This window comes from Kogia breviceps, chromosome 1 (genome assembly GCF_026419965.1).
Source record: "Kogia breviceps isolate mKogBre1 chromosome 1, mKogBre1 haplotype 1, whole genome shotgun sequence".
NCBI classification, from domain to species: Eukaryota; Metazoa; Chordata; class Mammalia; order Artiodactyla; family Physeteridae; genus Kogia; species Kogia breviceps.
Window position 1 is genome coordinate 35085984 of NC_081310.1, and position 14054 is coordinate 35100037.

At 37.5% G+C, this 14054-nt stretch overlaps 1 protein-coding gene across 1 annotated transcript in view; it reads left to right on the forward strand.

The window, feature by feature from the left end:
* MROH9 (maestro heat like repeat family member 9) overlaps nt 1-6686 on the forward strand; it is an 85321-nt gene extending 78635 nt beyond the window's left edge. Inside the window, exons 19-22 of the mRNA XM_067024521.1 lie at nt 3330-3392; nt 5134-5348; nt 5852-5919; nt 6377-6686. Coding sequence (XP_066880622.1) covers nt 3330-3392; nt 5134-5348; nt 5852-5919; nt 6377-6686 — 656 coding nt within the window. The remainder of the gene's footprint in view (nt 1-3329; nt 3393-5133; nt 5349-5851; nt 5920-6376) is intronic.
* The last annotated feature ends 7368 nt before the right edge of the window (nt 6687-14054 follow it).

Sequence of the window (14054 nt, forward strand, 5' to 3'; positions counted from 1 at the left end):
ATGTTCCACCTGTCAATAAGAATATCTTGAGCTTTACTATCTGTAAATTGTATAATGAAAATGTATTATTGTGATTTCTATGGTCACTATTTTGACTGAAGCAGAGGCTGTGTGAAATATTGGTGAGAGTAGATACGTTTCCATTGAAATCTCAGAACGAACACCCACTAGCCATGTGACCTTCACCAAGTTACTTAATCTCTATGAACTTTTATTTTATCACATGGAAAATGAGGATAATAAGAACAGCAATAAAAATATTTCTTAAATCTATCTGAAAACATGTAAGAGCTTTTATAAAGGCAGTGAAGAGAAAGTAGAAAAACCAAAAGAAGTAGGTCTGATATTTGGGGATTATTTTCCTTTATAGATTTTCTTTTATAAATTTATAGATCAATTCTACATGCAAAAAGGGGTATTTGGGGGGCTGATAAACTGTGCGGAAATTTTAGCTGTCTCACTGAGCTGGAGGAATAAAACTTGGAGTGGACTGACAATGAGGAGGAACCCTGGTAAATACTCCCAAGTTTTCAGCTGGGATCCCTGATGTTTCTACCCTAAGAGTAAGAGTAAACTAAAAATAGGCCAGCCCTTAAAATTACTGAACCTTTGAATATCTAACTCCCTGGTTGGATTAAGGGGATATACCTCTAGCCTAACTGTCTGCCAAAAAAGCAAAAATAAATCCTCTCTGGGAGAAGATAAATTGCCCAGAGGCTAAAAGTATCTACACAAAATTGTATACACAATAGCTGAGATTTAATCAAAAATAACCAGACGTTTAGATTTTTTTAATTACAAGGAAAAAAAATAGAAACAGAATCTAGTATATGCAATTATTGAAATTTATCAGATAGGAACTTTAAAATAAATATGATTAGTATGTTCAAAAGATTAAATAACGAGATGGAATGCAGAACTCAATGGGTAAAATTAGCAGCAGACTAGAAAGAACTGAAAAGAGATAAAGAGAATTAGAAATGTTAGAATAAAATATTCAGCCTCAAGATCAAAGCTCAAAGAGTTAAAAATGGAAAATATGAAAAGAGTATAATAATATGAGATATGGTTATAAGGTCTAACATACGCGTTCCATAAGGATAGTGGGGAAAGAATGAGACAAAATAAATAGTTGAAGAGATAATGACCAAAAATTTTCCAAAACGAAAATAAGGTAATAACAAGAAATAAAATGTATAAGTCTGGAAAAAAGAAAATAGAACTTCCAAAATTTGCAGATAAATAATTGAGTATTTAGAACACTGGAAAGAATTCAGAAAAACTAATGGAATTAAATAAATTTAGCACGTTTTCTATATACAATATCAATATACAAAGATCTACTGGGTTTCTACACACTATCAATAAAATAGAAAATTAATTTTTTGATGCCTAATGCACTGTACCAAAATTCATCAAATACCACAAAATAAAACTAAGGAAAGATGTACAAGACTGATACACAAAAAATTAGAAAATGTTGAGAAGTTTTTAAGAAGACTTAAATAGAGTGATATATCATGTTTCTGGATTAAAGAATTAAGTATTGTAACAATGTCAACTCTCCCCAGACTGTTCAGTATATTCAATACAACCCCAAACAAAATTTCACCAGAGGTTTTGGGTGAATGTGTGTGTGTGTGTGTGTGTGTGTGTGTGTGTGTGTGTGTGTGTGTGTGAAATTTGAGAAGTTGATTCTAATTTTTACATGAAAACGTAAAGATTTGAGAATAGCCAAGATAATCTGAAGAAGAATCACAAAGTTGAAGAACTTATACTACTGGATATCAAGACCCATTTTACATTAAGGTAGTATGGAAGTGGCACAATGATAGAATGGAATCAAGACACTGACCCCTGCACAATTAATGATATAAATGACCCTGAAAAGCATTAGGGAAAGGACTTTTTTTTTCTCTTAATGGTGCTCGCTTAATTTCATAGGTAAGTAATCTCAATCCCTATTTTATGCCGTATAATTCCAGTTGGGCTTGGATTCCAAAAATGTGAAAAGGTAAAAGAATAAAGTTTCCAGAAGTAAATATGGGATAATATCTTTATGACCTTCAGACAGCAAAGATTCCCTATCAGGACTCCAAAATTCACTAATCACAAATTGGGCTACATTAAAATTAAGGACTTCTGTTCATCAAAAAAAAAAAAAAAAAAACAATACAAATGGAAAAGTTTAGCCCTGGGGTAGGAGTAGATATTTGTAATGGCTGTAATATTCTAAGAGATTAGTATCCAGAATTTAAAATGCCCAAGAATAAATAATTTAAAAACACTTCAATATAAAAACAAGTGACTTACTTGAACAGACATTTCACTAAAGAAATATCCAAATGGCCAATAAATATACAAAAGTAATACCACCAAACCCATGAGACTGACTGAAAGGTAAAAGACTAACAATTTCAAGTGTTAGAGAGGATGTACAGCAGAGGATGTACAGCAATGGAAATGTAAGAGTGAAAATTGGTACAACCACCTTGGAAACTGTTCTGCAGTAATGATTAAAGGTGAACATAAGCATATCCATTAGCCAATAAGTCTACTCCTAGCTATATACCAAACAGCAATGCACACAAATCTACACAAAAATTCATGTACAAGAATTCCCACAATAACATTATTATTCATAATAGCCCAAAATTGGAAACAACACATTGTCCATCATAAGCAGGATGGCTAAAAAGTGCTGCATTAATAAGATGGAATATCATATAAAAGCATTCTGCAAACCCTTTCTGTAAAGAACCAGATAGTAAATATTTCAGGCTTTGAGTACCATATGTTCTCTGTCGCAACTATGCAACCCTGCTGTTGGAGGGTGAAAGCAGCCGTAGATAATCCATAAGCAAATGAGCCAATAAGCATGGCTGTGTTTCAAGAGAACTTTGCCAACCTCTGTCATGTAGCAATGGAAATGAATGAACTATTGCTATGTTTAAAAACATGGATGAATCACACAATATAATTGTTGAGCAAAAGAATGTATTCTGAAAGGTGAAGGAGGAGGCTGCAAAGGGCATGAGGGAGGCTCCTAGGATAATAGTAATATTCTATTTAATGACTTAGGTGCTAGCTAGACACGTTCACTCTGTGGTCATTTATTGAGCTGTACAATTATGATTTCTGCACATTTATAAACACACATATCTCAATAAAGAATTTTATTAATAATTATTTGAAAGCACTAAAAGATGATTCAAGGATAATCTAGCGATGCTTTGCTTTGAAGAAAGCAATGAAGGTAGCCAGATAATATCAGATAATGTATTTTCATAATGTATTTTGGGGTAACTTTAATTTTACTTTGTGCATAGGGTACTTGGCAAAACTGGGTGGCCATTTACTGCTCAGAGATGAAATTGAAGTCATGCTTGAGGGTAAGTGTTGAAGTTATAATGACATTTTTATGTATAAGCCTAAGTAACTTCACTGTTTGTGATTCAATTTATTTCTGAGCTCTATAGTGATGCCAGGGATGGGAAGAGGGTGCTAGAGGTAGCTAGGCGGTTACGGGGAAATCAGTGGAAGGACTAGGTTAAAGGACATCTTCTTTTTTTTTTATTCTTTCTCTGTCTGTTTCAATCTCTCCATCTGTCCCTCTCATTATTTGAGACCTAACTATTATCCTAGAGTCCTTAGGAACTACAGAGAGTTAAGAATTCATTCATTCATTAAACCATTCAACAAACATTTTTCCAGCATCTACTATGTGACAGCACTATTCTATCTGCAGGATATACAGCAGCAGACACAGCAAAGTCCCTTCCCTCAGAGGATTTACATTTTAGTGGAGAGCAATGTACACTTGCACCAGAAGAAATTAAAGAAGGGTAATGGGGGCTTCCCTGGTGGCGCAGTGGTTGAGAATCCGCCTGCTGATGCAGGGGACACGGGTTCGTGCCCCGGTCCGGGAAGATCCCACGTGCCGCGGAGCGGCTGGGCCCGTGAGCCATGGCCGCTGAGCCTGCGCGTCCGGAGCCTGTGCTCCGCAACGGGAGAGGCCACAACAGTGAGAGGCCCGCGTACCACAAAAAAAAAAAAAAAAAAAAAAAAGAAGGGTAATGTTTATTCTTTCAAAATGTTTAGATCTTCAGCATCTCTCTCTTAGCCTCTGCCTATTTCCCCTTCAGGATCAGAATTACAAACAGGGGAGGCAGAAAATAAGGTGGCTGCCTTCCTTCCCTTTTTTGGTAATAGACTGTATATTTTAGAGCAATTTTAGATTAATAGAAATATTGAGTGGAAGATATAGAGATTTCCTGTATACCTCCTGCCCCCACACATGCAGAGCCTCCCCCAATTACCAACACCCTCCAGCAGAGTGGTACCTTTGTCACAGTTGATGAATCTACATTGACACATCATTATCTTCCTTCCTTTTTTATTCATTCATATTTATTGACTGCCGGCTGAATACTAAGCACTCCCTCCATGTCACTCAGAATATTTTTCTTCTTTTGCTCTTCCTCCTCCTTCTCCTTTTTCTCTCTTTTCTAAATCTGTCCTTTTTTTCTTCTCTATTTCTTTTTATTAAGAAAGAAAATAATAATTTTCCACAAGCTCAACATATGAATATAATGATATTACCATTTTGGTATATATCTTATTGCTGATATTTTTAAAGAATATAAACTATTACATATTTATTTTTAAAACTATCATAACTGTTTTATAACTTTTTCACTTACTCATGTGTCAGAAACATCTTCTCATGCCAAGAAATATGGGTCTACATCATCATGTTAATATGTATGTGCTATTTCACTTTATGATATCTCCAATTTTTAAGCACTTTCATATTGATGAACATTTAGACTGATTCCACTTTTTTCATTATTATGAGCAATATTGAAGCTCTTCATGAATATATGTTTATGTTGTCTACCAGAATGCTCAGCACATAATAGGCACTGAGTAAACACTTAGTGAATATTTCCTTTTTTCTTTTAATGAGGTCTGGTGAGGACAGAGGATAAAAAACTTCCTGGATGCTATACGTCAAAGTAACAAAAATTGGGGGAGGGGGGCTTTTGTGAAAGGTGGTGAGGCTATTTAGGGTTAGAGCTTCTCAGACTATGAGAGTGATGCCTTGAATTAATGGACTTTCTGCTGTTACAGCTATTGACCGAGTGCTTTGGGATGAAGATCCTGTGATCAGGGAGTTTGCAGAAATAACAAACAAAATTTTTATGGAAATAGCTCATAGACTGACCTCCTCAAATATTAAACAAAGCTTCCGAAGACTATTTAACTTAATCTACATCAAAAAATTGAAGCCTCTTTATAATTATAACCTTCCCAAGGACCTGACAGGCAGTCCTATGGGGATTAAAGTAACAAGAATGACAGGGAAGCCATTATAGACAATAATTATGAAGACGTATTGGTAAAGAATGAAGATGTATTGGTAAAGAATGCAAGGTTCACGAGTGCCTTGGAGCACACCTCAGAAGAGAAATGATTTTCCTTTCCCTCTTGATAACTTGACTCCGTTTGTAGATGCTTTTCAGAAAGACACTAGAAGCCTTTACTGTCTCTTCTTGATTCTCTACTCAAATATAGAGATGTGTTGCCTCTCTCCGACAGTGATTAGAAGACTTACTTCATCAAACAACTAACAAAATTGAAAAAACATATAAGCGAAGTGTTTGATGAGAAGCTCTTAGAGTTTGATGTAATCAATACATACCTACTGAACATCTTCTAAGTGCCAGACACTATGCTAGATAGTGAGGATATTTGGATGATGTAAATAAGGTTCCCATCCTCAGGAAGGCCACAGTCTAGTGACACACAGTGTGGTTATTTACACCCTGCTCTGATGAATGCTGCCTAGGGCAGTACTTACAAAGGAAGAAATGGAGCTTTCGGGGAAGAGGATTTAGAGCAGGCAAACTATTCCAGGTAGAGACACTGAGGCAAGAAGAGTGTTGGGGGAAGCTGGAGAGTTTGTTGTGGGTACAGGTGGTTAAGGAAAAAATAGGGAGAGCTGAGATCTGAGGGGAAGACTGTGCTGTGCCAATGGTTTTAAGCTTTTTGAAATGAAAATTGGAGAGTCAACAGAGTTAATGGTTCCCATGGCCATCAGGATCCAGTTTAACACTTCGTCCTGGTTTATAAGAAAGTTGATATATAAATGTTGAACTGCAGTGATCTTGTTTGACTTAAGGCTCCAGGCTCATCTTTCACTCATCTCACCTTACCTTCCTCCCATCCCTGCATCCCACCCTAGCATAAAGCACTTCAGCCACAGGGGAGTACTTGCTGGTAGATGAAAGCCCCATTTCCTCTGTTGACTAAGATGTTGTGGCTTTGGAATGTGTCAGCTGGCAGTTCACACATGTTTTCATTTCTCTGCCAGCTTGCCTTGCTGGAAGTTGGGGCAGCAGCCATTCTACCTTCCCTTGGGTCCTTCTTCAGCTTCTCTGACTTCTGGGCCAGGTGGGTTTAGTAATGTTGACAAAGGACACCAGCTTCTCCTGCAGGACATCTGCATCATCATCATCATCAGTGTTGGAGGCAATAAGAGACTGATACAGTCACATGCTTCTGTGTTCTACCTTGTCGCTGCTCTCCACTTCACACCCACACTCCTTTCCCAATTGCCTGCCCTGCAGACTTCAAACTCCAGCACAAGATGTGAAGATGACAACTTTGCAGAGATTTCTTAACCCGCTCCCACAATTGCTTACAGTCAAACCTCTGGTTATGCCTCTCTAATTGAACCCTTACTGATAAATCTGAGATACATTTCCAGTCCTCTTTTTTTTTTAACTGGGGTAGAGTTGCTTAACAATGCTGCGTTAGTTTCTGCTGTACAATGAAGTGAATCACCTTTATGTATACATATATCCCCTTGCTTTTGGACCTCCCTCCCACCACCCGCCATCCCACCCATCTGGGTCACCACAGAGCACTGAGCTGAGCTCCCTGCTCTATACAGCAGGTACCCACTAACTCATTGTTTTACACGATAGTGTATATATGTCAATCCCAATCTCCCAATTCATCCCTCCCCTCCTCCCCCCGCACTGTGTCCACACGTTTGTTCTCTACATCTGTGTCTCTATTCCTGCCTTGCAAATAGGTTCACCTGAACCATTTTTCTAGATTCCACATATATGAATTAATATACAATATTTTTCTCCTTTTTAAAAAACATAGTTATTGGAGTATAACTGCTTTACAATGTTGTGTTAGTTTCTGCTGTGTAACAAAGTGAATCAGCTATACGTATACATATATCTCCATGTCCCCTCACTCTTGCATCTCCCTCCCACCCTCCCTATCCCACCACTCTAGGTGGTCACAAAGCACCGAGCTGATCTCCCTGTGCCATGGGGCTCCTTCCCACTAGTTATCTATTTTACATTTGGTAGTGTATATATGTCAATGCTACTCTCTCACTTCATCCCAGCTTACCCTTCCTCCTCCCCATGTCCTCAAGTCCATTCTCTACATCTGAGACATTATTCCTGTCCTGCCCCTATGTTCTTTAGAACCATTTATTTATTTTTTAGATGCCATATATATATGTTAGCATATGATATTGTTTTTCTCTTTCTGACTTACTTCACTCTGTATAACAGTCTCTAGGTCTATCCATGTCTCAACAAATGACCCAATTTCGTTCCTTTTTATGGCTGAGTAATATTCCATTTTACATATGTACCACATCTTCTTTATCCTTTCATCTGTCAATGGACATTAAGGTTGCTTCCATGTTCTGGCTATCGTAAATAGTGCTGCAATGAACATTAGGGTACATGTGTCTTTTTGAATTATGGTTTTCTCAAGGTAATGCCCAGTAGTGGGATTGCTGGGTCATATGGTAGTTCTATTTTTAGTTTTTTAAGGAACCTCCATACTGTTCCCCATAGTGGCTATGTCAATTTACATTCCCACCAACAGTTCAAGAGGGTTCCCTTTTCTCCACACCCTCTTCAACATTTATTGTTTGTACATATCTTGATGATGGCCATTCTGACTGGTGTGAGGTGATACATCACTGTAGTTTTGATCTGAATTTCTCTAATAATTAGTGATGTTGAGAATCTTTTCATGTGCTTTTTAACCATCTGTATGTCTTCTTTGGAGAAACGTCTATTTAGGTCTTCTGCCCATTTTTTGATTGGGTTCTTTGGGTTTTTTTTTTGATATTGAGCTGCATGAGCTGTTTTTATATTTTGGAGATTAATCCCTTGTCAGTTGATTCTTTTGCAAATATTTTCTCCCATTTATGAGTGTTGTCTTTTTATCTCATTTATGGTTTTCTTTGCTTGCAAAAGCTTTTATGTTGAATAAGGTCCCGTTTGGTTATCTTTGTTTTTATTCTCATTTCTCTATGAGGTGGGTCAAAAAAAGATCTTGCCTTTAAAAAAAAAAAAAAGATCTTGCTGTGATTTATGTTAAAAAGTTTTCTGCCTATGTTTTCCTCTAAGAGTTTGATAGTGTCTGGTCTTACATTTAGGTCTTTAATCAATTTTGAGTTTATTTTTGTATATGGTATTAGCGAGTGTTCTAATTTCATTCTTTTACATGTAGTTGTCCAGTTTTCCCGGCACCACTTATTGAAGAGACTGTCTTTTCTCCATTGTATACTCTTGCCTCCTTTGTCATAGATTAGGTAACCATAGGTGCATGGATTTATCTCTGGACTTTCTATCCTGTACCATTGATCTATATTTCTGTTTTTGTGCCAGTACCATACAGTCTTGATTACTGCAGCTTTTTTAGTATAGTCTGAAGTCAGGGAGCCTGATTCCTCCAGCTCCATTTTGCTTTCTCATGATTGCTTTGGCTATAAGGGTCTTCTGTGTTTCCAAAGAAATTGTAAAATTTTTTACTCTAATTCTGTGAAAATTACAATTGGTAATTTGAAAGGGATTGCATTGAATCTGTAAATTGCTTTGGATAGTGTAGTCATTTTCACAATACTGATTCTTCCAATCCAAGAAAAATCTCCATCTGTTTGTGTCATCTTTGACTTATTTCATCAGGTCTTATAGTTTTCTGAGTACAGATATTTTACCTCCTTAGGTAGGTTTATTCCTAGGTGTTTTACTCTTTTTTTTGCTGTGGTATATGGGATTGTTTCCTTAATTTCTCTTTCTGATCTTTCATTGTTAGTGTATAGGAATGCAAGAGATTTCTGTGCATTAATTTTGTATCCTGCAACTTTATCAAGTTCATTGATTAGCATCATTGATGGTGACATCTTTAGGATTCTATGTATAGTATCATGTCATCTGCAAACAGTGACAGTTTTACTTCTTTTCCGGTGTAGATTCCTTTTATCTCTTTTTCTTCTCTGATTACCATGGCTAGGAATTCCAAAACTATGTTGAATAATAGTGGTGAGAGTGGACATCCTTGTCTTGTTCCTGATCTTAGAGGAAATGTTTTAAGTTTTTCACCATTTAGAATGATGTTTGCTGTGGGTTTGTCATATATGGCCTTTATTATGTTGAGGTACGTTCCTTCTATGCCCACTTTCTGAAGAGTTTTATCATAAATGGGTGTTGAATTTTGTCAAAAGCTTTTCCTGCATCTATTGAGATGATCATATGGTTTTTATTCTTTAATTTGTTAATATGGTGTGTCACATTGATTTACATATATTGAAGAATCCTTGATAAACCCACTTGATCGTGGTGTATGATCCTTGATCATAAAACCCACTTGATCATGGTGTATGATACTTTTCGTGTGTTGTTTCTTTTTTAATATAAATTTATGTATTTATTTATTTATTTATTTATTTATTTATTTATTTATTTATTTATTTAGAGGCATTGGGTCTTCGTTGCTGTGTACGGGCTTTCTCTAGTTGAGGCGAGCGGGGGCTACTTTTTCTTTGTTGTGGTGCACGGGCTTCTCATTGTGGTGGCTTTTCTTGTTGTGGAGTATGCGCTCTAGGCATGTGGGATTCAGTAGTTGTGGCACATGAACTCAGTAGTTGTGGCTCACAGGCTCTAGAGCACAGGCTCTGTAGTTGCAGCTCAGCTGCTTAGTTGCTCCGCTGCATGTGGGATCTTCCTAGACCAGGGATCAAACCCATGTCCCCTTCATTGGCAGGCAGATTCTTAACCACTGTACCACCAGGGAAGTCCTGGATTCTTTTTCCTTGCATTTTGCTGAGAATTTTTATGTCTATTTTGATCAGTAATATTGGTCTGTAATTTTCCTTTTCAGTGATATCTTTTTAGTATCAGGGTAATGGTGCCCTCAGAGAATGATATTGGGAGTGTTTTTTCCTCTGCAATTTTTTGGAAGAGTTTGAGGAGGACGGGTGTTAGCTCTTTTCTAAATGTTTGGTAGAATTTGCCTGTGAAGCCATCTGGTCCTGGACTTTTTGTTTGTTGGAAGATTTTTAATTGCAGTTTCAATTTCATTACTTGTGATTTGTCTGTTTATATTTTCTATGTCTTTCTGGTTCAGTCTTGGAAGGTTGTATCTTTCTAAGAATTTTTCCATTTCTTCCAGAATGTCCATTTTATTGGCATATAGTTGCTTATAGTAGTCTCTTATGATCTTTTGTATTTCTGCAGTGCCACTTGTAATTTCTCCATTTGCATTTCTAATTTTATGATTTGAATCCTCTCCCTTTTTTTCTTGATGAGTCTGGCAAAGGTTTATCAATTTTATTTTTCTTCTCAAAGAACAAGCTTTTAGGTTCATTGATTTTTGCTATTGTTTTCTTCATTTATATTTCATTTATTTCTGCTCTGAATTTTATGATTTCTTTCCTTCTACTAACTTTGGGTTTTTTCTTTCTCTAGTTGCTCTAGGTGTAAGGTTAGGTTATTTGAGATTTTTCTTATTTCTTGAGGTAGGATTGAATTGCTATAAGCTTCCATCTTAGGACTGCTTTTGCTGTATCCCATAGGTTTGGGGTCATCAGGTTTCACTGTCATTTGTTTCTATGTATGTTTTTATTTCCTCTTTGATTTCTTCTGTGCTCTTGGTTATTTAGTAGCATATCACTTAGTCTCCATGTGTTTGTGTTTTTTACAGTTTTTTTTTTCCTGTAATTGATTTCTAATCTCATAGCATGGTGGTCGGAAAAGATACTTGATACAATTTGAATTGTCTTAAATTTACTGAGGCTTGATTTGTGACCCAAGATGTGATCTATCCTGGAGAATGTTCATGTGTGCTTGAAAAGAAAGTGTATTCTGCTGCTTTAGGATGGAATGTCCTATAAATATCAATTAAGTCTACCTGGTCTATTGTGTCATTAAAGTTTGTGTTTCTTTATTAATTTTCTGCGTGGATGATCTGTCCAATGGTGTAAGTGGAATGATAAAATTCCCCACTATTATTCTTTTACTGTCAATTTCCCCTTTCATGGCTGTTAGCATTTGCCTTATGTATTGAGGTGCTCTTATGTTGGGTGCATAAATATTTATAATTGTTATGTATTCTTGGATTGATCCCTTGACCATTATGCAGTGTCCTTCCTTGTCTCTTGTAACAGTCTTCATTTTAAAGTCTATTTCATCTGATATGCATATTGCTACTCCAGCTTTCTTTTGATTTCTATTTGCATGGAATATCTTCTTCCATCCCCTCACTTTCAGTCTGTATGTGTCTCTAGGTCTGAAGTGGGTCTCTTGTACACAGCATATATACAGGTCTTATTTTTGTATCCATTCAGCTAGTCTGTGTCTTTTGGTTAGAGCATTTAATCCATTTACATTTAAGGTAATTATCAACATGTATGTTCCTATTACCATTTTCTTTATTATTTGGGGTTGTTTTTGTAGGCGGTTTTCTTCTCTTGCGTTTCCCACCTAGAAAAGTTCCTTTAGCATTTGTTGTAAAGCTGGCTTGGTGGTGCTGAATTCTCTTAGCTTTTGCTTGACTGTAAAACTTTTGATTTCTGTGTCAAATTTGAATGAGACCCTTGCTCAGTAGAGTAATCTTGGTTGTAGGTTTTTCCCTTTCATTACTTCACTTTTTTATCTTTTTAAAAAAAATTTTAGGTTTTTTTTATGTGGACCATTTTTTAAAGTCTTTATTGAATTTGTTACAATATTGCTTCTGTTGTTTATGTTTTGGCTTTTTGGCCACGAGGCATGCAGGATCTTAGCTCCCCAACCAGGGATGGAACCCACATCCCTTGCCTTGGAAGGTGAAGTTTTAACCACTGGACCACCAGGGAAGTCCCTCCCTTTCATTACTTTAACTATATCTTGCCACTCTCTTCTCACCTGCAGAGTTTCTGCTGAAAAATCAGCTGATAACCTTATGGGGATTCCCTTATATGTTATTTTTTGCTTCCCTCGCTACTTTTAATATTTTTTCTTTGAATTTAATTTTTGTTAGTTTGATTAATATGTGTCTTGGCATGTTTCTCTTTGGGTTTATCCTGTATGGGACTCTCTGTGCTTCCTATACTTCGGTGGCTATTTCTTTCCCATGTTAGGGAAGTTTTCAACTATAATCTCTTCAAATATTTTCTCAGACCGTTTTTTCTGTCTCTTTTTCTGGGACCCTTATAATTCAAATGTTGCTGTGTTTAATGTTGTCCCAGAGGTCTCTGAGACGCTCTTCATTTCTTTTCATTCTTTTTTCTTTATTCTGCTCCTCAGCAGTTATTTCCACCATTCTATCGTCCAGCTCACTTATTTGTTCTTCTGTCTCAGTTATTCTGTTATTGATTCCTTCTAGTGTATTTTTCATTTCAGTTATGGTGTTGTTCATCTCTGTTTGTTTGTCCTTTAGTTCTTCTAGATCTTTTTTAAACATCTCTTGTATTTTCTCATGCCTCCATTCTATTTCCAAGATCTTGGATCATCTTTACTATCATTATTCTGAATTCTTTTTCAGGTAGGTTGCCTATTGCCTCTTCATTTATTTGGTCTTGTAGGTACCTTGCTCCTTCATCTGTAACATATTTTTTTGTCATTTCATCTCAGTTTTTTGTTTTTTGTTTTTGATGAGTGGGGCTGTGTTCCTGTCTTGCTGGTTGTTTGGCCTGAGGAATCCAGAATTGAAATTTGCAGGCACTTGGGTGGAACTGGGTCTTGGTGCTGAGATGAGGACCTCTGGGCGACCTCACACCAAGTAATATTCCCTGATACTTGAAGTTCCCTGTGAGTCCAGTGGTTTGGACTCAGCATGTTCATTGCGGGAGCTCAGGCATAACCCCTGGCCTCAGAACCAAGACCCCGCAAGCTGCACAGTGTGGAAAAAAAAAAAAAAAAAAAAGGCAACAAACAAAAAGGAGAGGAATAACAAAGAATAAAAAATTAAATTAGGAAAATAAAAAATATATTAGAAAAAATAACAATAAAAATGAAACAACAAAACAGAACCACAACAGAAAAAAAGTAAAATATAAAAAATAAAGGAAAAAAAATTTTTAAATTAAGAATAAAGATAAAAAACAAATTAAAAGAATAAATAAATAAATAATTCCCTGGTGCCTCCTCTATCAGTGTTGTTGCCTCCAAGATGAGCTACAGCTTACCCCCACCTCCCCAGTAGGCCTCCAAGATCTCCACGTAGGTCTCTGGACCCACTGTTTCAGCCCCACCTCTGCATGTATCTTCTCTCCAGCATCTGTTCCTGGAGCTGGTCCAGAGCACATGTGCCTGCACAGGCCAGCTGGGGCACAGGCCTCCACAGGCATGCCTGCTTGTGCGGCTGGCACAGCTGGAGAAGGCCTTGGAGGGGGGCGGTGCTCAGCCCATCTGGACCCACGTGGCCACCGGAGGCCCTGTCAGGGGCAGCACTCAGGATGCCAGAGTGTGCACAGCCAGAGGAGGCCTTGGCTGAGGCGGGGTTCAGAGCTGGGGACCCACACAGCCAGAAGAGGCCCTGGCAGTGGAGGGGCTCAGGCCCGAGACCCCAGCAGGCTTGCCGGGGACCAAGCAGGCAGGGGAGTTGCTGGCCGCATTTCCCTCCAATCCCCCAATCCCCTGAAGATCCCTCTCTGTCCCTGCTGAGCCCCTCACCGTGAGTGGACCCTTCTGAACATGGGAACCTATTCTCTTCCCCAGCCCCCCCCTCAGGGGTGCTGGTCCTGTCCC